This window comes from Oncorhynchus tshawytscha, linkage group LG02 (assembly GCF_018296145.1).
Source record: "Oncorhynchus tshawytscha isolate Ot180627B linkage group LG02, Otsh_v2.0, whole genome shotgun sequence".
NCBI classification, from domain to species: domain Eukaryota; kingdom Metazoa; phylum Chordata; class Actinopteri; order Salmoniformes; family Salmonidae; genus Oncorhynchus; species Oncorhynchus tshawytscha.
Genome location: NC_056430.1, coordinates 24,995,498 through 25,018,982, shown reverse-complemented (window position 1 = coordinate 25,018,982; position 23,485 = coordinate 24,995,498). Strand labels below are relative to the sequence as shown.

General features: G+C 43.8%; 1 protein-coding gene across 2 annotated transcripts in view; it reads left to right on the top strand.

Annotated features, from left to right (window-relative positions):
* The window catches only part of LOC112219011 (receptor-type tyrosine-protein phosphatase gamma), a 319,617-nt gene that overhangs the window by 68,704 nt on the left and 227,428 nt on the right, over positions 1-23,485 (top strand). For both annotated transcript variants that reach the window (XM_024380244.2, XM_042295621.1), the window contains exon 2: positions 13,191-13,295. In XM_024380244.2, the coding sequence (XP_024236012.2) occupies positions 13,191-13,295 (105 nt within the window). The remainder of the gene's footprint in view (positions 1-13,190; positions 13,296-23,485) is intronic.

The window sequence follows — 23,485 nt, the reverse complement described above, 5'->3', positions numbered from 1 at the left end:
ATTAAATACTTTTTGACCCACTGTATATTGCACTGGTCATCCCCAAAGCCAACACTTCCTTTGGACGTCTTTCCTTCCAGTTCTCTCCTGCCAATGACTGGAACGAATTGCAAAAATCTCTGAAGCTGGAGTCTTATATCTCCCTCTCTAACTTTATGCATCAGCTGTCAAAGCAGCTTACTGTACCTGTACCTGACTGTACCTGAACACAGCCAATCTGTAAATAGCACACCCAACTACCTCATCCCCATATTATTACTTACCCTCTTGCTCTTTTGCACCCCAGTATCTCTACTTGCACATCATCATCTGCACATCTATCACTCCAGTATTAATGCTATATTGTAATTATATTGCCTCTATTGCCTATTTATTGCCTACATCCCTAGTCTTCTACATTTGCACTATACATAGATTTTTCTATTTTTATTTTCTATTGTGTTATTGACTGTACGTTTGTTTATGTGTAACTCTGTGTTGTTGTTTTTGTCGCACTGCGTTGCTTTATCTTGGCCAGGTCGCAGTTGTAAATGAGTACTTGTTCTCAACTGGCCTACCTGGTTCAATAAAAGAGAAATTAAAATAAATTAATAAAAAACATACATACTTGAGATTCTTCAAATAGCCACCCTTTGCCTTGATGACAGCTTTGCACACTCTTGGCATTCTCTCAACCAGCTTAATGAGGTAGTCACCTGGAATGCATTTCAATTAACAGGTGTGCGTTCTTAAAAGTTAATTTGTGGAATTTCTTTCCTTCTTAATGCGTTTGAGCCAATCAGTTGTGTTGTGACATGGTAGGGGTGGTACACAGAAGATAGCCCTATTTGGTAAAATACCAAGTCCATATTGATAAAAGACCAAGTCCATATTATGGCAAGAACAGCTCAAATAAGCAAAGAGAAATGGCAGTCCATCAATACTTTAAGACATGAAGGTCAGTCAATATGGGACAGTTCAAGAACTTTGAAAGTTGATTCAAGTGCAGTCGCAAAAACCATCAAGCACTATGATGTAACTGTCTCTCATGAGGACCGCCACAAGAATGGAAGACTCGGAGTTACCTCTGCTGCAGAGGATAAGTTCATTAGAGTTACCAGCCTCAGATATTGCAGCCCAAATACATGCTTCACAGAGTTTAAGTAACAGACACATCTAACAGACACACACAGGAGACTGTGTGAATCAGGCCTTCGTGGTCGATTTGCTGCAAAGAAACCACTACTAAAGGACACCAATAATAAGAAGAGACTTGCTTGGGCCAAGAAACACGAGCAATGGACATTAGACCGGTGGATATTTGTCCTTTGGTGGGGAGTCCAAAATGGAGATTTTTGGTTCCAACCGCCATGTCTTTGTGAGACGCGGTGTGGGTGAACTGATGATCTCCGCATATGTATTTCCCACCATAAAGTATGGAGGAGGAGGTGTTATGGTGTAGGAGTGCTTTGCTAGTGACACTGTCTGTGATTTATTTAGAATTCAAGGCACTCTTAACCAGCATGGCTACCACAGCATTCTGCAGCGATACGCCAACCCATCTGGTTTACACTTAGTGGGATCATTTGTTTTTCAACAGGACAATGACCAACACACCTCCAGGCTGTGTAAGGGCAATTTGACCAAGAAGGAGAGGGATGGAGTGCTGCATCAGATGATCTGGCCTCCACAATCCCCGGACCTCAACCAAATTGTGATGGTTTGGAATGAATCGGACCGCAGAGTGAAGGAAAAGCAGCCAACAAGTGCTCATTATGGGGCAGCAGGTAGCCTAGTGGTGAAAGCATCATCAAGGCAAAGGGTGGCTATTTGAAGAATCTCATATAAAATAGATTTAGATTTGTTCAGCATTTCTTTGGTTGCTACATTTTTCCATTTGTGAGATTTCCTAGTTCATATATATATATATATATATATATATATATATATACATATTGTAGAAACATCTCAAGGATGATAAATGTAATCCGTAACATAACTTTTGGATTATCCAAACTCAGTAACATAATCTGATTAAATTCCGTTACTTTTACTTTCCCCTTAGAAGAAGACAAAAATGTATGTTACCAATTGAATGACCTCATTTGCAGGTTAAATTAATGTTAAAGTTTACATAGCTGGCCATATATGGATGTCTAACACATCGCTTTCTACTAAATTATATCCTTACATTATATATATTATATATAAAAAAAGTTATGTTACTGATTACATTTATCATCCTTGAGATGTTTCTACAACTTGTAGAAGTTGGAGTCCACCTGTGGTAAATTCAATTGATTGGACATGATTTGGAAAGGCATACACCTGTTTATATAAGGTCTCATAGATGACAGTGCATTTCAGAGCAAAACCCAAGCCGTGAGGTTGAAGGAATTGTCCATAGAGCTTCAAGACAGGATTGCGTTGAGGCAAAGATCTGGGGAAGGGTACCAACAAATTTTTATTATTCTTAAATGGAAGAATTTGGAACTACCAAGACTCTTCCTAGGTCTGGCCACCTAGCCAAACTGAGCAATCGGGGGAGAAGGGCCTTTGTCAGGGAAGTCACTCTGACAGAGCTCCAGAGAACATTCCAGAAGGACAACCATTTCTGCAGCACTCCACCAATCAGGCCTTTATGGTAAAGTGGCCAGACGGAAGCCACTCCTCAGTAAAAGGCACATTACAGCCCGCTTGGAGTTGGCCAAAAGGCACCTAAAGGACTCTCAGACTATGAGAAACAAGGTTTTCTGGTCTGATGAAACCAAGATTCAATTCTTTGACCTGAATGACAGGCGTAACTCTTTGACCTGAATGCCAAGCGTCACGTCTGGAGGAAACCTTACACCATCCTTACAGTGAAGCATGGTGGTGGCAGCATCATGCTGTGGGGATGTTTTTCAGCGGCAGGGACTGCGAGACTAGTCAGGATTGAGGGAACAATGCAGGAGTGGCTCCGGAACAAGTCTCTGAATGTCCTTGAGTGGCCCAGCCAGAGCCTGGACTTGAACCCGAACGATCATCTCTGGAGAGACCTGAAAATAGCTGTGCAGCTCCCCATCCAACCTGACAGAGCTTGAGAGGATCAGCAGAGAAGAATGGGAGTATCTCCCCAAATACAGGTGTGCCTAGCTTATAGCATCATACCCAAGAAGACTCGAGGTAGTAATCTCTACCAAAGGTACTTCAATAAAGTACTGAATAAATGGTCTGAATACTTATGTAAATGTAATTTTATGTGCAAAAATGTCTAAAACCTGTTTTTGTTCTGTCATTATTGGGTATTGTGTGTAGATTGATTTGGGAGAGAAAACTATTTAAACATTTTAGAATAAGGCTGTAACGTAACAAAATGTGAAAAAGTCAAGGGGTCTCAATACTTTCCAGAATGCAATGTACACTGAATAATCTAAAATGGTGAATCCCATATTGGTCTTTCACATTCAGGCCAACCCAAGCTGTACTGTGCAGTAGGCTAATAGTAGGCCTACTATTGAAACAGATAAACTGAGTCAGAAATTCACAGGTTTCAGGTTTTCGTTCTCAAAGTCACACCTTTTTTTTTACAGACCTTTTTTTTGAGAGGTCTGTAAAAAATCTAAGAAATTAATTTTGATTTGACTTTGATTTTTGAGAGTAGGTACCCTTTAATTCAAGTGTGCAGGCACCTAGCACTCCAGGAGGGGGGTGGGGGAGGGGATCTGTTTCGTTGAGCCCTAGGAGGGGGAATCACCTTGCCTGGGCGTTAATCGAATTGCACTGTGTCCGGCACTGATCCACATCCCATACCGCAGGATTACTCTATGCAACTTCTGCTCCTGCCAGAACTCTGTTTATCGGCTCTCCAATACAATTTAATACACACCCCAAAGAACCCTTTCTCTGGTGCTGGGCTTGCAGCTTTACCATTCAGGTGTCTTAATCTTGTCAGGAGGAATGCATGAATCTCTCAGATCTCAATTTCAATGCTCACCACGGCTGCAACGGTGGCCATATTTGTCAGGAAAAACTGAGAACCAGAACCCAGGGAGAATAATCTCTGAGAGAGGAGACGGAGACCAATACAAACACACAAAGAAACACACAAAGAAGCATATTAAAAGACAAGCATATTAAAAGACAAGCATTTCGCTACACTCGCATTAACATCTGCTAACCATGTGTATGTGACAAATAAAATTTGATTTGATTTGATTTGATTTGATTAATAATAATGATACTTCACCTTAACCTTGCAGGTTAGCATTGGGTGGGATAAGTAAACGGGTCACAGGTGCCCATATGGATCCAAAGGGAGTTGGAAACGACTGCCCAAAAAAACAGATGGATTCACATCCTGGAACACCTCAACATGCAATGCACTCTGGGAGAGGTCGTAGGTCAGGAAATGGGGGAATGTGGGATTATCGCTGTGCGTCATAGAAAGAACAGATTAACTATGCTCTTACGATGGTGTATGGGTTGAACATAAAGACCCTGAGGCCGTTTCAGTATTGGAGCTACATTGAGCTGATCTTGACCCCTAAATTTAAGTCTCTGGCTTGCAGGAGCGGTGAAGGTCTAGGCTATTGATTCTGAATTATTCATCAGATGGCATTTGCAAAATGCCTATAATCTCAGAGTCAGACGATGACTCAAGTATGCATTTAATTTGTCTACTGTATACTGTTACTCTCTCCATTAGTCTTTACAGTAACGTGACTTTGACTTCTGTATGAAAATACCAGTGTACTAAAACATGAGAGTGATTGGCTGTTATACATTACCCTTTCTATTGTATGCTCTGTGTCATTCAATCTGAAGAGGATCTGCCCTTGTTACAGTGGAGCATATGAGCTGGCGTCATCCACTGGTTCCGTATTCATCCCCGACACTCAATACAATGAGTCCTAATAGCTGAAAGGAAGCTATGGCAAAGGGGTTGTTATATGTCTACAGTTGAAGGGGTGGGGGTTGTTATATGTCTACAGTTGAAGGGGTGGGGGTTGTTATATGTCTACAGTTGAAGGGGATGGGGGTTGTTATATGTCTACAGTTGAAGGGGTGGGGGTTGTTATATGTCTACAGTTGAAGGGGTGTGGGTTGTTATATGTCTACAGTTGAAGGGGTGGGGGTTGTTATATGTCTACAGATGAAGGGGTGGGGGTTGTTATATGTCTACAGTTGAAGGGGTGGGGGTTGTTATATGTCTACAGATGAAGGGATGGGGGTTGTTATATGTCTACAGATGAAGGGCTGGGGGTTGTTATATGTCTACAGTTGAAGGGGTGGGGGTTGTTATATGTCTACAGATGAAGGGGTGGGGGTTGTTATATGTCTACAGTTGAAGGGGTGGGGGTTGTTATATGTCTACAGATGAAGGGGTGGGGGTTGTTATATGTCTACAGATGAAGGGGTGTGGGTTGTTATATGTCTACAGTTGAAGGGATGGGGGTTGTTATATGTCTACAGATGAAGGGGTGGGGGTTGTTATATGTCTACAGTTGAAGGGGTGGGGGTTGTTATATGTCTACAGATGAAGGGATGGGGGTTGTTATATGTCTACAGATGAAGGGGTGGGGGTTGTTATATGTCTACAGTTGAAGGGGTGGGGGTTGTTATATGTCTACAGATGAAGGGGTGGGGGTTGTTATATGTCTACAGTTGGGTGTCTACAGATGAAGGTGTGGGGTTGTTATATGTCTACAGATGAAGGGGTGGGGGTTGTTATATGTCTACAGATGAAGGGGTGGGGGTTGTTATATGTCTACAGATGAAGGGGTGGGGGTTGTTATATGTCTACAGATGAAGGGGTGGGGGTTGTTATATGTCTACAGATGAAGGGGTGGGGGTTGTTATATGTCTACAGATGAAGGGGTGGGGGTTGTTATATGTCTACAGATGAAGGGGTGGGGGTTGTTATATGTCTACAGATGAAGGGGTGGGGGTTGTTATATGTCTACAGATGAAGGGGTGGGGGTTGTTATATGTCTACAGATGAAGGGGTGGGGGGATGGGGGTTGTTATATGTCTACAGATGAAGGGGTGGGGGTTGTTATATGTCTACAGTTGAATGGGGGGTGGGGGTTGTTATATGTCTACAGATGAAGGGTGGGGGTTGTTATATGTCTACAGTTGAAGGGGTGGGGGTTGTTATATGTCTACAGATGAAGGGGTGGGGGTTGTTATATGTCTACAGATGAAGGGTGGGGGTTGTTATATGTCTACAGATGAAGGGGTGGGGGTTGTTATATGTCTACAGATGAAGGGGTGGGGGTTGTTATATGTCTACAGATGAAGGGGTGGGGGTTGTTATATGTCTACAGATGAAGGGGTGGGGGTTGTTATATGTCTACAGATGAAGGGGTGGGGGTTGTTATATGTCTACAGATGAAGGGGTGGGGGTTGTTATATGTCTACAGATGAAGGGGTGGGGGGGTTGTTATATGTCTACAGTTGAAGGGATGGGGGTTGTTATATGTCTACAGATGAAGGGGTGGGGGTTGTTATATGTCTACAGTTGAAAGGGTGGGGGTTGTTATATGTCTACAGATGAAAGGGTGGGGGGGTGAAGGGGGGGTTGTTATATGTCTACAGATGAAGGGTGGGGGTTGTTATATGTCTACAGATGAAGGGTGGGGGTTGTTATATGTCTACAGATGAAGGGGTGGGGGTTGTTATATGTCTACAGATGAAGGGTGGGGGTTGTTATATGGTGAAGGGGTGGGGGTTGTTATATGTCTACAGATGAAGGGGTGGGGGTTGTTATATGTCTACAGATGAAGGGGTGTGGGTTGTTATATGTCTACAGTGGAAGGGATGGGGGTTGTTATATGTCTACAGTTGAAGGGGTGGGGGTTGTTATATGTCTACAGATGAAGGGGTGGGGGTTGTTATATGTCTACAGATGAAGGGGTGGGGGTTGTTATATGTCTACAGTTGAAGGGGTGGGGGTTGTTATATGTCTACAGTTGAAGGGGTGGGGGTTGTTATATGTCTACAGATGAAGGGGTGGGGGTTGTTATATGTCTACAGATGAAGGGGTGTGGGTTGTTATATGTCTACAGTTGAAGGGATGGGGGTTGTTATATGTCTACAGTTGAAGGGGTGGGGGTTGTTATATGTCTACAGATGAAGGGTGGGGGGTTGTTTTATGTCTACAAGTGAAGTGGTGGGGGTTGTTGTGTCTGACATACAGTACTAGCTTTAACTTGACTGTCCTCAATGTCATGAAGACAACCCATTAAACCACAGGTGGCCAAATCCTGCCCACTTTTTATTTGTGTATTCATCCTTTATTTACCCAGATGGCCCCTTTGAGCTTAACAACCTCATTTCCAAGATTGCAGCAGCGTGTGGCCATACAGTACATGCTACAGGGTCATACATTAAAAATGACAATGCTGTAGCAGCACACTTGAGATATGAAAAAGAGCCCAGACAGCATTGATCGCTGTTCATGCTTTGGCGTTTGCATCCCTCTTACAGCGTAGTGTAAGCCTAAAGGACATAGATCCATCCATGATTATCGAATCGTCACATGGGAATTACATGAGTTATTAGCAGAACAACCCATTTCCCCCTGTACTGCAATGCAGAGACAGAGAGAAAGACAGAGTGAGAGAATGAGAGAGCGAGAGAGAGAGAGAGGTGCAGTAGCAGATGTCTATTGTCTGTACTTGGATTTTGCTAAGTGACATGTGTTATGGATTGTTTCATATGCACTGACCTTCAAGCCTCCGTTTAGAAAAAAAGAAACAGAAAAAAAGAAACGACTGCATCTCATTTATCTTTATTTCCTGCCTCCATGAATGCCAGAGATGAATGCAGGTAGAAAAATAAAATGTAAGCGAAGACAACTCCCACAAATCACCTCTCCCTCCTCCACCAATCAGCCGGAACATAACTAAAGATAACTCACAGTCCTTTGCTCTGCATTCTTATGAGATAACTGCTCCCTCACAGGGAAGCACTGTTCTGTAGATTTGGTCATTGCTATCGGGCAATGCTATAAAGGACTTCTCTAACCTTTACCAAGTAGGCCCTCATTGTAAAAACAAATTTGTTCTTAACATGACTTGTCTAGTTAAATAAAGTTTTTTAAATTTTTTAAATAAATAAAATAAGAACAATTGTGTCTCTGGAACTCTTGAAGGGAATGAACACAAGGGCCTGCCGAGTGGCGCAGCGGTCTAAGGCACTGCATCACGGTCTAAAGCACTGCATCACGGTCTAAGGCACTGCATCACGGTCTAAGGCACTGCATCGCAGTGCTTGAGGCATCACTACAGACCCCGGTTCGATCCCAGGCTGTGTTGCAGCCAGCCGCGACCGGGAGACCCATGAAGCAGCGCACAATTGGCCCTACGGGATGTCCTCTAGCGACTTTTTGTGGCGGGCCGGGCGCATGCACACTGACTTCGGTCACCAGTTGTACAGTGTTTCCTCCGACACAGTGTTGCAGCTGGCTTCCGGGTTAAGCGAGCAGTGTGTCAAGAAGCAGTGCGGCTTGGCAGGATCCTGTTTCGGAGGACGCATGGCTCTCAACCTTCGCCGTACGGGATTTGCAGCGATGGGACAAGACTGGTACTACCAATTGGATATCATGAAATTGGGGTAAAAATATTTTTGAAATATTTACAAAAATAAAGGGTATGAACAAAGAACAAAGACAATATCTATAAGGGACTTGGTTCCATGGTGTGCTTTAAATGGGTACAGTATCTGAAGGCTGTGTCTACTGAAACATGAATGGGCCATGTCTTTCACAGTGACATCATGTGCCTTGTTGTGTGATAGGAGTATAAAGGAACCCATGGCAGCCCCTGTGTTTGTGAATGCGGTGGACAAAAGGCGACGTTAACTGTATCTGGACTGTACGTCTTCACAGTGGAGCTGTCAGCATTGGCTTTGTGTTTGGCTCAGCGACCTTGTCCTTTGCAGACCGCCTATTAATTAACATCGGTGTGCATGGAGTGACCAGCCGTGGTGCATACTGTCTCCTGTCTATAGCAGATCAATGCAGGGAGAAAACACAAAGGGAGACGGGCGCTTGGAACGAGCGCGTGTCTTCAAGTGCATTTTCCACTACACTAAAGACCCATTTGAGTAATGTGCTTCCGACACGCTCTCGTGTTGCCTCCCAGTGTTTCTGCTTTATGGACGATGCACCAGCATTTTGGCTTTACAGCGCTCTCTCGCCATTTCTCTCTCTCTCTCTCCCTCTGTGTGCTTCTCTCACTGCCTTTGGCTGAGACTGTAGTGAACTCACCCCATGCTGGGTCGTCTTTTCTCTGGGGACTGATTCCCTCTCATCTCTGCTGCTCTCCCTACCCAGTCTCAACACTGTGCCATAGGCCCAACCACAGCCTCTAACCTATAGCCCAATGCCAAGACCAAAATCCCAGCCCCCATTCCTGACACCCCCCATTCACAGCCCCAGCCCCCTCTTAATCCCTTCCCAAGCCCCTATGCCTGTCCCTCTGGCAGAGGATCTGGTCACCCACCAGAGAGTATGTGGAGGACTATTACAGCCCTGCAAGGTTTATTTAACGTGACAGCTGTTACTCTCTGACCACCACCATGCAAGTGTTTTGGACTGCCAGTATGTGTGTGTGTGTGTGGTTGTTTGTGTTTGTATTTCTGTTAGTAGGCGTTTGTGTGTGTGTATGTGTGTGTGTGTGTTTGCTAGTCGCGGATGTCCTTCAGCAGTAAAGATGTATTGGAGAGAGATGAAAAGAATGCTAATTAAGTGTATTACAGTAGTGAGGACTACCCTGGCTGACACACACGCACGCACGCACACACACACACACACACACACACACACACACACACACACACACACACACACACACACACACACACACACACACACACACACACACGCATACGCATATGCATACGCACACGCACGCGCGCGCACGCACGCACGCACACACACACACACACACACACACACACACACACACACACACTGTGCTCTGTGTGTGTGTGTATGTGCACCCACCTGTGTGTTTCTGGACACCTCATTCTGCCTCCTCGAACCACTGAAGTGGTATAAAAAAATCCAAGATTAAGTACATTCTGTGTTTGAATGAAGTGACAGCAAACATTCAGCAATAGCTTCAACGGCTGGTCTGCGGGGATGGGTGGATGGCAGGAACCAATGCTTTCCATCTCTTTTCTCAAGAGGAACTTTTGTGTGATTCACTCGGTGTGGAAACAAAAGACAGGGTCAGTCAAAGTTTCAGTTTCTTTCTGCTTTATGGAGTTCTGGCAGTACGTACAGCTGGAGCAAGGAAGCACATTTGTTGTTGTTGGCATTCACGTATATTGTATTTGCCATGCAGATTTTGCATGGTGTGTGTTTTTGTTGGTGTGTGTGTGTGTGTGTGTGCGTGCATTCTGACCTTGCTGAACACACCTTTCAAATAGAGCTCTATGTGAGTTCTCTATCCTAGTGAATCTGGGAGTTGACATTGCAGGTGCTGCAGGTCTTGCCAAAAAGAGCTAATCACAACTTCATTACCCTTGTGAAGCCACCAATGGCACCTTCATTCTCTGTTTCCAGGACACTGCGTAACTGTCTACTTCATTCTCTGTTTCACTGCTGAACTGTCTACTTCATTTGGCTTTCTGTTAAAGTTGATACCTTAGCCTCAGGGAAGTTTTATAGATATAGATACAGGGCTTGGAAGAGTAGCTGCTGCTTCTTCAGCAGCTACTGGGGATCTGAATGAGAAAATCATAGTTTTAGACTCGGATCCTTATTCGATTACATCTCCCCATATCATTGTTTCTGCAGAGATGGCCTGACAAAAATGTCAGCCCCCAATCTCTCTCTCATAAGAGCACATTCCTCAAATAGGAAATTATAAATCAATTAGGTAAAAATTAGTTTAGACCAGCGCAGCAGAATGGAACCTCTCGCAGAAAGATTAGATCATAGGAGACATCCCTAGCATTGCCTGCACAGTTAAACAAGGACTTTCTAAATTTCCCTCATAACACTATGTGCTCTATGCAATGATTTTGAATAAAATGCTGTTTTTTAGGACAGGGTTTTCTGCGCCATTAGTATGACACATGACTGCTAGTGTCTTTGTGTGGTGGTTTGTATTTGTGAGTCTGTGTGTGTGTGCATGCGTGTGTGGTGTGTGTATCTTTGCTGCTTTGCTGGCTGTGTTGACGTTGATAGTCTTTGACAGGGTCTGGGAGAGCAGGGAAGTAGTGACTGTTGTGGTAGAAGACACAGAGACCAGTGGATAGGAGAAGAGAATGATAATCCTATTCCAATGTGCTCTGCCTACAACAAAATCTCTTGCATAGTTAGTTTTGCATACAAAGTCTTGCATAGTTCGGTATGTTGCACTGAAAGTGGCTAATATTGCATTGATTCGATCACAATTCCCACAGCAAAGGGAAACGTTGATAGTGTTAACTAACGGGGAAAACTCCAGAAAGTTGAGTGAAGTTCAATCTCGTGCTTCTCTTCGCAGGCTGATATTTCTTCTGCACGGCAGTCCTGGGGGAGTTGCGTGCCCACGCACGTGTGCAGCTTAGAGGGAACATTGCTTGTGACTTTTTTAAACTGGCACTACCAGTCGAAGCCTGTTCCCTCCTCTCTCCCCCCTCCTTCCTCCTCCTCTGAAAACGCATAGAAGGCCTTTGTTCTTTTCTCCCTTCTTTCTCGCCTCCTGGTGTCCTCTCCTCCTGATGAACAGTTGCCAGGCAGCAGGCTGCCCATCACAGTGACCAGAGACTGTCTCTAAGAGAGTGGGCTGGGCTGAAAAAAATGGTCCCACCCCAATATGACCCGACACTGTATTACTCTGTCCTCTTCTCTCCCTCTTTCTCTATCTACTTCTCTTCTCTCATTCTACCCAAACTCTGCCATCTATCCCTCTGTAGCGTTTTCCCCCCCCATCAGCACCACTTCTCCTCCCATCCCTAGTTCCCTCTCCCCTCCCCACCCCATATTGTCATTGGCACTGACATTTATATTCTTATGTTACAGTGCTGGGGATAGTTTCAGTGCAGCCCAGAGTTTCTGGGCTGGGCTTTGGCACTGTGGACTGATTGACTGCTTTAATGGACACCTGTGTAGATAGTGGCTAGCTGTTAAATGACTGGCCACGGCTGAAGTGCTACAGCCATGAGAGGACAGGGTTAACTCCTGTGGCCTCACAGGCATGTGGGGAAGAATGAAATGAGCTTGTACGATATGTGTGTGTGTGTGTGTGTGTGTGTGTGTGTGTGTGTGTGTTAGAGAAAGAGAGTCAAGGGTAAGAGACAATGGGAGAGGGAATGAATGACAGAAAGAAAGGCAAGAAGAAGGATAGTGAGAGGATGGGTTTGGCGTGGATTGAGAGGATAGGGTGGGGCTGCATAATAACATTTTCTGTTGGGAGAGTATTGGGAATCGATAATGTAATTCATAGAAAAGCCATGGACTGGCCTCTCATTGACATTCACAGGCATGCTCAAGCTTACATCCCCAAGAATTAAAGAAGAGAGAAAAATCGGTCTGTCATTGAAACAAAGAGTCACCCATTGTTTACATCAAGCCCTTAAGTAACCACAATGCCCAGCGAGCAGCCTTTAAAATACCATTAGGCTTTGATTGACATCTCCGGTGGCCCAGTGTCCTTGGTGATGCAGTGAGTAAGGAGGTAACCACACGGTCAGCCAGCGCTCAGCACGTGTCCTCTTACCTCTCTCTCTCTCTCTCTCTCTCTCTCTCTCTCTCTCTCTCTCTCTCTGTTCTCATAACCACATGTGATAGACAGATAAAATGTAAAATACCAGTTATTCCCAGGTATTGCCAAAGCCCATTTATGGCACAGCAAGTGAGGGGCAGGAGTGTGGGTGACTCTTACCCAAAAACTCAGCAGCCCGCAGTTCACATCCCAGAGGCCCCACAGTCACAATGAGCCTGGCATAATCGGATCTGACAAAGTGTGGCTCTTACCAATGAGCCACACTATGTATCTATGTGTCTGTATTCATGCCTAAGTTTTAAGGAATTTGTTGTGGCTTTTGTGGTAGGATGTTTTGGTAAGTCATTGTAAGCACTGGCTGTGTAATTTGGCTGTGTCCAAGTCACAGTCAGTCTCTGTTTCTTAATGAGAATGCTGTTAGCAAGAGCGGTGCTTTTTTGTTTTACCGCAGTGAGTGAGTGCAGTGCCATTTTGGTGACATCCTTCTCCTTTCTCTCCCCCACACAGCGCTGACAGGAGGGCAGCCCGGGTCCACGCAAGGGAGCCAAGATGGCCGAGCGCCCGGGAGCAGACTCAGAAGAGCGGCTGAGGAGTCCTACTGGGCCTATTCAGGTGTGTGTGTTAATGCAGAATGGTTCTTACTCTCTCTCTCTGTCTGTCTCTCTCTCTCCCCCTTCTCCTTCTCTCCTCTCTCCCTCTTCCTCCGCCTATGCTCCCTGTTCTTTAGAGCCCTGGCCTCAGGGATTCTCTGGGCTTTTTATTTTATGAATGTTTCTGTGGAGAAAAAGTGACTTCTTTTGTCCCTCTGAGCGATATTTGCAGAGGAGGAGCATTAATATTTTACTGTGCAACCAAGCCTCGGGCAACAAATGATCTTTATTTTTTAAATATATTTCTGTTCCCATGTCTACTCTAATTGTAGCCCGACGCTGCATTAAAGCCAGGGGCTCGTGGCAAAGTAGAGCTGGTGACAGATTCACTTAGCGAGCTGGGTATTGATGCTTAGATCTATTAATGGTGTTTTGTGTCATGGCACGCATAATATTAAAGGCTTATATAAGACTCTGATGTAACTGTGGGTGTAATTTCAGCAAGAAGAAAACAATACAGATTGTGTAGGACAGTCACAGAGATCCCTCCATTTTGTGAAATGGCATATTTTTTTTCTGAACAAACGGATAGGCTGGTGCTATAGCAGGTACTGTAGTGTTTGAGTGAGTGAGTGAGTGAGTGAGTGAGTGAGAGAGAGAGCTGAGGATAGTATGTTATGCTTGGTTTGAGAATGCTGATGGCTCCTAACCCTTTCATGTGAATCAGCGGTGGCACTCTGGTAGCCCATCCTGATATTTAATAATCACATCAGTCCCTTTGGGGCCCGGTTACCCACTGCTATTTCTCCTCTCAAACAGCTGAGAACCTCCTTATACCTCGCTATTCTAGCAGCAACTACAGACCTGTCACTAATACAGAACTGCATATCTCTCTCTCTATCCTCTCTCTCTCTCTCTCTCTGGGCCTTAGGGACATGAAGCAGAGGAGAGGCAGTATGCAGGGCTGTCCCTAGATATTGCCTGAGTTTGTGCACAGCTCTAAGCTCTCATCTCTCTGCATGTTAATGCGTCATTCTCTCTGGCGGGCTGATGGGGCAGTCTGCTATGCCTCAGTGAGGTAGCCATTCTGGAATCTGTCATCTGAATATATACCGGTGGATCTGATTACGACAAGCTAATTCGGACAGAGCTTTATACAGAGCTTTATAACTGTTTTACTGTAAACTCACCAGGTTGCGAAGTGAGGACTTCACCCATATTGGATGCCTTATTACGCCAGTGATTATGTTATTATTTGGATGTCTGTTATTCTTTAGAAGTTGTATACATAAATGATGACTTAAGAAACTGTCATTGAAATGTGTTCGGATCAACTGTAATTGTGTTGGTACTAGGACTTTCAAACAATTTCAAACATTTCATCGAGTTAATCTTAGGATTTACTTTTAGTAACCTCTGAAGGATCTACGGGATCTGTGTCCCTCGTTGCTAACATGCGCTAATGTGACTAGAATGACATTGTAAGTAACAGCACACTTTCCAGGACATAGACAGGCTTAAATTCTTGTTAATCTAACTGCACTATCCAATTTACAGTAGGTATTACAGTGAAAAAAGACCATGCTATTGTTTGAAGAGAGTGCACAACAACAAAACTTTTATCACGGCAACTGGTTTGATACATTCACCTCTGAAGGTAAATAATGTACTTACATTCAGTAATCTTGCTCTGATTTGTCATCCTGAGCGTCCCAGAGATAAAATGTAGAATAGTTTTGTTTGATAAAATCAATTTTTATATTCATATGTAGGAACTGGTTTCTACAGTTGGAACCTCTGACGATTGAACCCCTTACGATTAATCGCAAAATGTAGCTGTAATTTAAGATTTTTTATACAAAAAGCATTGACATCTTGATTTTATCCAAAGTTAGTCAACAAAGTCAGGTAAATTGATAAAGCACAACTTCTTTAACCTCAATGTCAACTTGTTTTGACATCACATTGTTGTTTTTAGATGTATAGATGATGTATTTTGTATGTTCTCACTGTATTTGGAAGACTTTCAGACAATGCAATTAATCACAAACAAAAAAATGGTGCACTAAAATTACAAAAAGGGAACTCAAGTGAACTGATGAATAACTCTCACAGCCCTAGACTTGGTACCCTTATGGCCATTTTTGGACATTCTTTGTATACATTCAGGGCCAGGCAAAAAAGACCGTACAATAAATCAGACCAATACTGAGCTATATTCCATGCTCATTTTTTTTGTTGAAATGATATTCTAGACGGCATTGGCACTTGGATTGGAACCGGTGCTATGGTCGGATGATATGAAAATAGAGCTCTTTGGCCACGCACACCAGTGGTGGGTTTAGCATTGAAAAACACAAGCAGAAGCAGAAAATAACCTCATACCTATGGTCAAATACGGTGGTGGATCTTTGATATTTTTGGGCAATTTTGCTTCCACTGGTCCTGGGGCCCTTGTTAAGGTCAATGGCATCATAAACTTTTCCAGTGCCAGGACATTTTAGCCAAAAACCTGGTTGCCTCTGCCAGGAGGTTGAAACTTGGCCACAAGTGGATCCTCCAGCAAGACAATAACCCACAACACTAATCCAAACCTACAAATAAATGGTTAATTGAGCGCAAAATCAACAGTCTCCTGACTTAAACTCTGTTGAAAACCTGTGGTTTGAATTGATGAGGGCAGTCCATAACAGCAGACAAAGGATATCAAGGACCTGGAAAGACTGAACATACGACCTGTCATTGCTCATATCAGAATTACTGCCTCAAAGTGAAGCGGCTGAGGCTTAATTAAGATATGCAGTATAAACCAAACAAATGACCCCGGGAGCGTTATGCCCTCCAGTCTACATAATTACAAGTGCTTTTCCATATATTTTAAGCTGCCTTTTTGTGAGCATCTGACTGAAACACTGAGGCCAGATCAATAGGCCCTCCCTCATGCCTTCTCTTCCACACACCGCTACAAAGTTCACATTAAGGTGGATTTGATGGAAAGTTCCACTTTTCCACGTACATTTTTTTTTTTGCTCAATGGCACTATAAATCACCCTCCGTCCCTCCCCTCACCCCCAACTTGCTGGATATTCATTTTAAATCCCTTGTAGCCTCAATACTTCTGGCTTCAATGGGAGACGTACCCTAATTTATGAGATGGAGAATTCACCACCTTGTCCGTTTCATATCAATTCTCATAGCCCATTTCACATTCACTGGCAGGCTTGAGTTGAGAGCTCTCTAGGTTTTGTGTGCAGCCTTGAAGAAAATACATGAAGATGGACATTGATGATATATTGTACTGTAGTTTAACTTTAGAGGATTAAGGGCTGTGACTTAAATAACAACTCATAAAGATAGTCATTTCTGTGAGGATGTTAAACAAAATATATATATTTTCTTTAGTGTGCTGCTTAGTCAGTAGGCCTATGCTTAAGTCCTTGGATTCTAAGAGTGTGCCTTTACTCCTTATGAGTGTTTGTACACGTATCGTTTTTCTGTGTGTATTTCTGAGGACGTGTAAATATGCTTTGGAGTGGATCCTCTATGCATATTCAGTAGTATGCTGTAGTAGGGGACAAAGAAAAACTGCATTGGATCACCCTTGAATCTGCAGTGCTCCACTTGCCCTAAAATGCACTTAAGGGTGTTTCCTAATGGATTAATATGCACGTTATTTACTGAATGGGGTCTTCAGACCAGGTCATTCGTGTAAGGTGTGATGGGTTATGTATTATCCAACACCTTTGAGTGATTTCATCAGCACTCAGGGGAATTACATGTAATTTGAGATCTAGCAGAGTTATGACAATGGTAGGGCACCTAGTTGCCATGCCAACCTTTACAGAACTGCCTGCCATAGAGGTTCTGAAATGACATTAGGACAATCACAGACTTGCCTGTCAACAGCAGTCCTCATCGTTTACAATGAAATGAAGATGGAGAAATAGTATTATTTAATCATTTCTGCCCACACAAAAAAACAGGGAAATAAATCTTGTTAGCACAGGTGGTCATTGGTCACTGATACATCTCTTCCAGCTCTGTATAATTATTTCTTCAAATGGAAATTATGACAGTAAATCTCAGTAAGACAAAAATAATGGTGTTCCAAAAATGGTCCAGTTGCCAGGACCACAAATACGAATTCCATCTAGACACCTTTTCAATAGAGCACACAAAAAACTATACATACCTCGGCCTAAACGTCTACCCTTTATGGTTGTGAGGTCTGGGGTCCACTCACCAACCAAGAATGAACAAAATGGGACAAACACCACATTGAGACTCTGCATGCAGAATTCTGAAAAAATATCCTCTGTGTACAACGTAAAACACAAAATAATGCATGCAGAGCAGAATTAGGCCGATACCTGCTGATTACCAAAAAAGAGTTGTTAAATTCTACAACCTCCTACTGTAAATGGAAGCGATTCCCAAACCTTCCTTTTAACAAAGCCATCACCCACAGATAGATGAACCTGGAGAAGAGTCCCCTAAGCAAACTGGTCCTGGGGCTCTGTTCACAAACACAAGCAGAGCCCCAGGACAGCAACACAATTAGACCCAACCAAATCATGAGAAAACAAAAGAGAAGTACTTGACACACTGGAAAGAATTAACAAAAAACTGAGCAAACTAGAATGCTATTTGGCCCTAAACAGAGTACACAGTGGCAGAATACCTGACCCAACATTAAGGAAAGCTTTGACTATGTACTAACTCAGTGAGCATAGCCTTGCCAGGTCTGCCATAGGCAGGCTACTGTATGTGCACACTGCCCACAAAATGAGGTGGAAACTGAGCTGCACTTCCTAACCTCCTGCCAAATGTATGACCATGTTAGAGACACATACTTCCCTCAGATTACACAGACCCACAAAGAATTTGAATATCAAATCCAATTTTGATAAACTCCCATATCTATTGGGGGAAATACCACAGTGTGAAATCACAGCAGCAATATTTGTGACCTATTGCCACAAGAAAAGGGCAACCAGTGAAGAACAAACACCATTGTAAATACAACCCATATTTATGTTTATTTATTTTCCCTTTTGTACTTGCACATCGTTAGAACACTGTATAGAGACATAATATGACATTTGAAACATCTCTATTCTTTTGGAATGTTTACTGTTTGTTTTTATTGTTTATTTGTTCATTATCTATTTCACTTGCTTTGGCAATGTAAACATATGTTTCCCATGCCAATAAAGCCCCTTAAATTGAAATTTAATTGAGAGAGCCAGAGAGATGTTGTGTCAAGGCAGCTGAATGTTTAGAGGGAACAGAGGGCTGAGGGCAGCCTAACAGAATGAAAAACAAAGCCTCAAACCTGACTTGGCATGCTGATGAGAGCAGCTTCCTAGTGTGGTGTTCAAGTCCTCTTTTCTCTCACTCCCAGCCTTATTTTTCCCTGTCTGTGGTGGCACATCTCAATCTCTCTTTCAAGCTGTCTGTCTTTCACACTCTACTATGTCAGTCAATGTTTGCTTGTAAGGTACCCTTTAGCTGGCTTTAGTTGTGATACAGGAACCTCTGAATGGTGCCACTTGCTCTCAGGGTATGCTATTTTTATTTCATTTAAATTCACCTTTATTTAACCAGGTAGGCTAGTTGAGAACAAGTTCTCATTTACAACTGCGATCTGGCCAAGATAAAGCAAAGCAGTGCGACACAAACAACAACACATAGTTACACATGGGATAAACAAACAGTCAATAACACAATAGAAAAATCTATATACAGTGTGTGCAAATGTGTGTGCAAATTAGGGAGGTAAGGCAATAAATAGGCCATAGTGGTGAAATAATTACAATTTGGCATGAACTACTATAGCTAATAGATCAGAGGACTGATAGTCTAGCTCTGCCGTAGCTCTCTCTCTTTGTGCTAAGGATTTTTACCTATGCAAATACATCATGTGACATAGTGTTGTAACAGAAACAGGAAGTGGGAATGAAGGTGTTAAAATTAGGGTTTAGGTGGAGGATGAAAACAAGAATGACAGGAGTGAAAGCAAATAAGAGCGATGGAGAGAGAGTAAATTAATTAATGAGAGAGACAGCCCTCTCTCTCTGGCTCTGCAAGGCTTGTTGTCTTTCATTCATGAATGTGGCGAGCAGAGCGTGTCTGTGCTGTGTTTAAGTATGTACGGCATCAGAGCAGCATGGCCCATCATGAGGCCGCTCTAATAGAATGACCCAGCTCTACTGACAGCAGCACACTCCTGCAAATGGAGCTGCACATCTGCCACTGTGCTGCAGTAATTGTGCAATTTACTGTACAGCCAATATCCCGCCATCCTAATTGAATATGACTTTGTACTGTTTGAGTAATCTCTCCATTTTAGACCCTGACCTCAGGCATGCTTCAGCTCCAGATACAGTGGATGGGAGAGGAAGACAGAGAGGGAGAGGTAAAGCGAGAGAGGAGGGAAGGATCAAGAGGGAGAGATGTGAGATAGAGGCAGAGAGAAAGATAGAGAGAGGGAGTGACGTCAGGTAGAGGTGTCCGATAAAGCATGTAGGTCACATTGAGAGGCGGTGGGTTCCTGGTGATGACATCACTACCGTCACCATCACTGCTGCTGCTAACACCTTACCAAGGACAAACTGTGCACTTGACACATAGAAAAAGGGAGAGACAGAAAGAGGGAGGCTGAGGAAGAGAGAGTCAAGGGAGGGAAAGATGGAGAAGAGAGAAGGAGGAGGGGTGGAGGTAGAGAGATGAGACCAAAACCAGATGGCTCTGTTTGGCTGCCTGGCTGAGTGAATCCTGTGTTTGTTTCAAGTGTTTGGGCTTGTGTTTCTACTGGTTTTAGTCCTCCTGCCTGTTGTGGATGGCCCTGTAAGTGGGTTATAAAGATCAACATCACTAGAATCAGACCAGAAGATGGTGGATGGATTTGGAATGTAGATGACCCATTGTCCTACCTCCCTCTCCCCTCTTCTACTCTCTTCTCTTTCCTCCTCTCCTCTCATTCCTGGGCACAGAAAATACTGATCTAATGTTAGAGAAGGGATGGATGGATGGATGGATGGATGGATGGATGGAGGGATGGATGGAGGGATGGAGGGAAGAAGGGGAGGGAAAGTACAGTGAGGGGGAATTTGAGGAGTAATTCAAGCTGGTTTTGACTTAGTCACAGATTATCCATTATATCGACCAGATACTCAAGTGGCAACTCTCACGATTAAATTAAATGTCTTGAAAAATGGAAGGCAGTTCAGGTGGAGGCATGATCAGGTGGGACCATTTTAGTCAATGAGAGGGCAGATATGAGTGTGAACAACAGGCACAAATCCGATATAAAGTGTTTTTTAAATCAAAGTTGCCGGGGTGTCACGTGTCCTACTTATATCATTAGACTTGTAGCAACCTAAGCATTACGAAACTTATGTTCGATCAAATAAGCCACATGCATCAAATAAGCCATTACATTTTTTGTTGACCAAATTCAACACTCTCATTGACCTCCATGCAAAAACTCCTCGCTTGTTTAGGCCAAAAAATGGAAAAGACAGATTTTGGGCCTAGTTATCCCTCTCGCTTCGCCTCTTCCTCTCTGACCTAATTAAATCTCTCTTCTTGACGTACACACAGGGGGGAGGCTTGGAAGTAAGATTTGTATTACGTAAGATGTGCAGAATAAGATATAACATGGAGTTCTTTAAACACGCCAGCTTATTAGTAATGCAAAGCCTTAGGCTGCATTAGGATGAATTATATAATTGCCATCATTTTCATAAATGCATGGTAACATTCAGCTGTCCGCCAGCAACCTGAGCTGCTCACCGACTATTCATATGGATGACTTTATATACACTATATATACAAAAGTATGTGGACACCCCTTCAAATATGTGGATTCTGCTATTTCAGCCACACCCGTTGTTGACGGGTGTATAAAATCGAGTGCACACCCATGCAATCTCCTTAGATAAACATTGACAATAGAAGATCTCAATGTGACATCATCATAGGATGCTACCTTTTCAACAAGTCAGTTCGTCAAATTTCTGCCCTGCTAGAGCTGCCCCAGTCAACAATAAGTGCTGTTATTGTGAAGTGGAAACGTCTAGGAGCAACAGCGGCTAATCCGTGAAGTGGCAGGCCACACAAGCTCACAGAACGGGAGCGCAGAGTGCTGAAGCGCGTAGCGCATAAAAATAGTCTGTCCTCGGTTGCAACACTCACTACCAGGTTCCAAACTGCCTCTGGAAGCAACGTCAGTTCAAGAACTGTTTGTCTGGAGCTTCATGAAATGGGTTTCCATGGCCGAGCAGCGGCACACAAGCCTAAGATCACCATGCGCAATACCAATTGGCTGGAGTGGTGTAAACCTTGCTGCCATTGGACTCTGGATTAGTGGAAACGTGTTCTCTGGAGTGGTGAATCACGCTTCACCGTCTGGCAGTCCGTCCGACGAATCTGGGTTTGGCGGATGTGCCAACTGTAAAGTTTGGTGGAGGAGGAATAATGGTCTGAGGCTGTTTTTCATGGTTCGGTCTAGGCCCCTTAGTTCCAGTGAAGGGAAAATCTTAACGCTACAACATACAATGACATTCTAGATGATTCTGTGCTTCCAACTTTGTGGCCCTTTCCTGTTTCAGCATGACAATGCCCCTGTGCACAAAGTGAGGGCCATACAGAAATGATTTGTAAAGATCGGTGTGGAAGACCTTGACTGGCCTGCACAGAGCCCTGACCTCAATCCCACCGAACCTTTTTGGGATGAATTGGAACGCCGACTGTGAGCCAGGCCTAATCGCACAACATCAATGCCCAAGCCCATTAATGCTCTTATGGCTGAATGGAAGCAAGTCCCCGCAGCAATGTTCCAACATCTAGTGGAAATCCTTCCCAGAAGAGTGGAGGCTGTTATAGCAGCAAAGGGGGACCAACTCCATATTAATGCCTATGATTTTGGAAAGAGATGTTTTGGTCATGTCGTGTAGTTTCCACAATCATTCTATCAACAGACGATCAAGATTTGTTTAAGCTTACACAAATACTATTTCTCTGAATAGGTTGATTAAATTGGCCTCAAGATCAGGCAAGTGCAATAGAATGGAGTGCATGAGATCAGATCAAGTGGTCTGTGTGTGGATAAATGTATGGGGGTGGTGGGGGCCGAGTGGGGCTCTGTGCAGGCCTGCTTAATGACTCAAAACTGGAGCCTCTGATGAAAGGTAAGAAGAAAATCATGGAGAGAGCTAAATATAGGAGACAGGAAGAGAGGGATGAGGGAGAGAGCGATGGGAAGTAGATGGTGATCACTCTTTAGTGTTTAATCTGCAGTTGGAGAGTGGTTGGAGAGAGTGTGTGTGCGTGGGCTGGATGTGGATGCCTTCCAGATGAGTAAGTATAACACAAATGCTTGGTTAGGCTAATCTGATCTGTGGTATAAGGTGGTGGTTAGGAGCTGTGTGTGTGTGTTTGTGTGTCTGCTTGCTTGTGTGTATTTGTTTGTGTTTGTTTGGTTATAGTTTCTCTCTGCTGTGCAGCTGAATAGCAGCAAATGGATTAGCCAGAGCCACACATTGTGAAATTGATTAAAGTTTATTTCAAGCTTTAGTACTCTGGGCCATTACTCATAACAGGGCTGGTAATATCGCCACACACAGAGACTCTAGGGAGACTGAGGGAGCATCGTATCTCTCTATAAAGCAAAGGAGGGCTGTCTGTGCCGTGTGCCTTTGTGTGTGCCCGTGTGTGTGTGCCCGTGTGTGTGTGTGTGTGTGTGTGTGTGCGTGTGTGTGTGTGTGTGTGTGTTTGTCTGTGTGTATGTGGCTTTCAAAGTAAAAGGTGGACAGTGAAAGGGGGTGAGTGGAGAATAAATACAGCATATTTGGCAGAGCAAGGGTGTGAACAGATTAAGTGTGGGAGCAGAGGGGGGAATATGAGGAAGATGTAGCTGAATAAGGGATGAGTAGAAATGCCAAGTTTAATGTGAGCTTGCCTGTGTGGTCTGGTAAACATTGCCTTCTGAGGAAGATCCCTGGAGAGGTAACAGTGGTGCACACCAGATTATGAGGTGTGTGTGTAGGTGTGTTCCAGTGGAGGCTGCTGAGGGGAGGAAGGCTCATAATAATGGCTGGACGGAAACCATGTGTTTGATGTATTTGATACCATTCCACTAATTCTGCTCCGGCCATTACCACAAGCCCGTCTTCCCCAATTAAGGTCCACCAACCTCCTGTGGTTTGT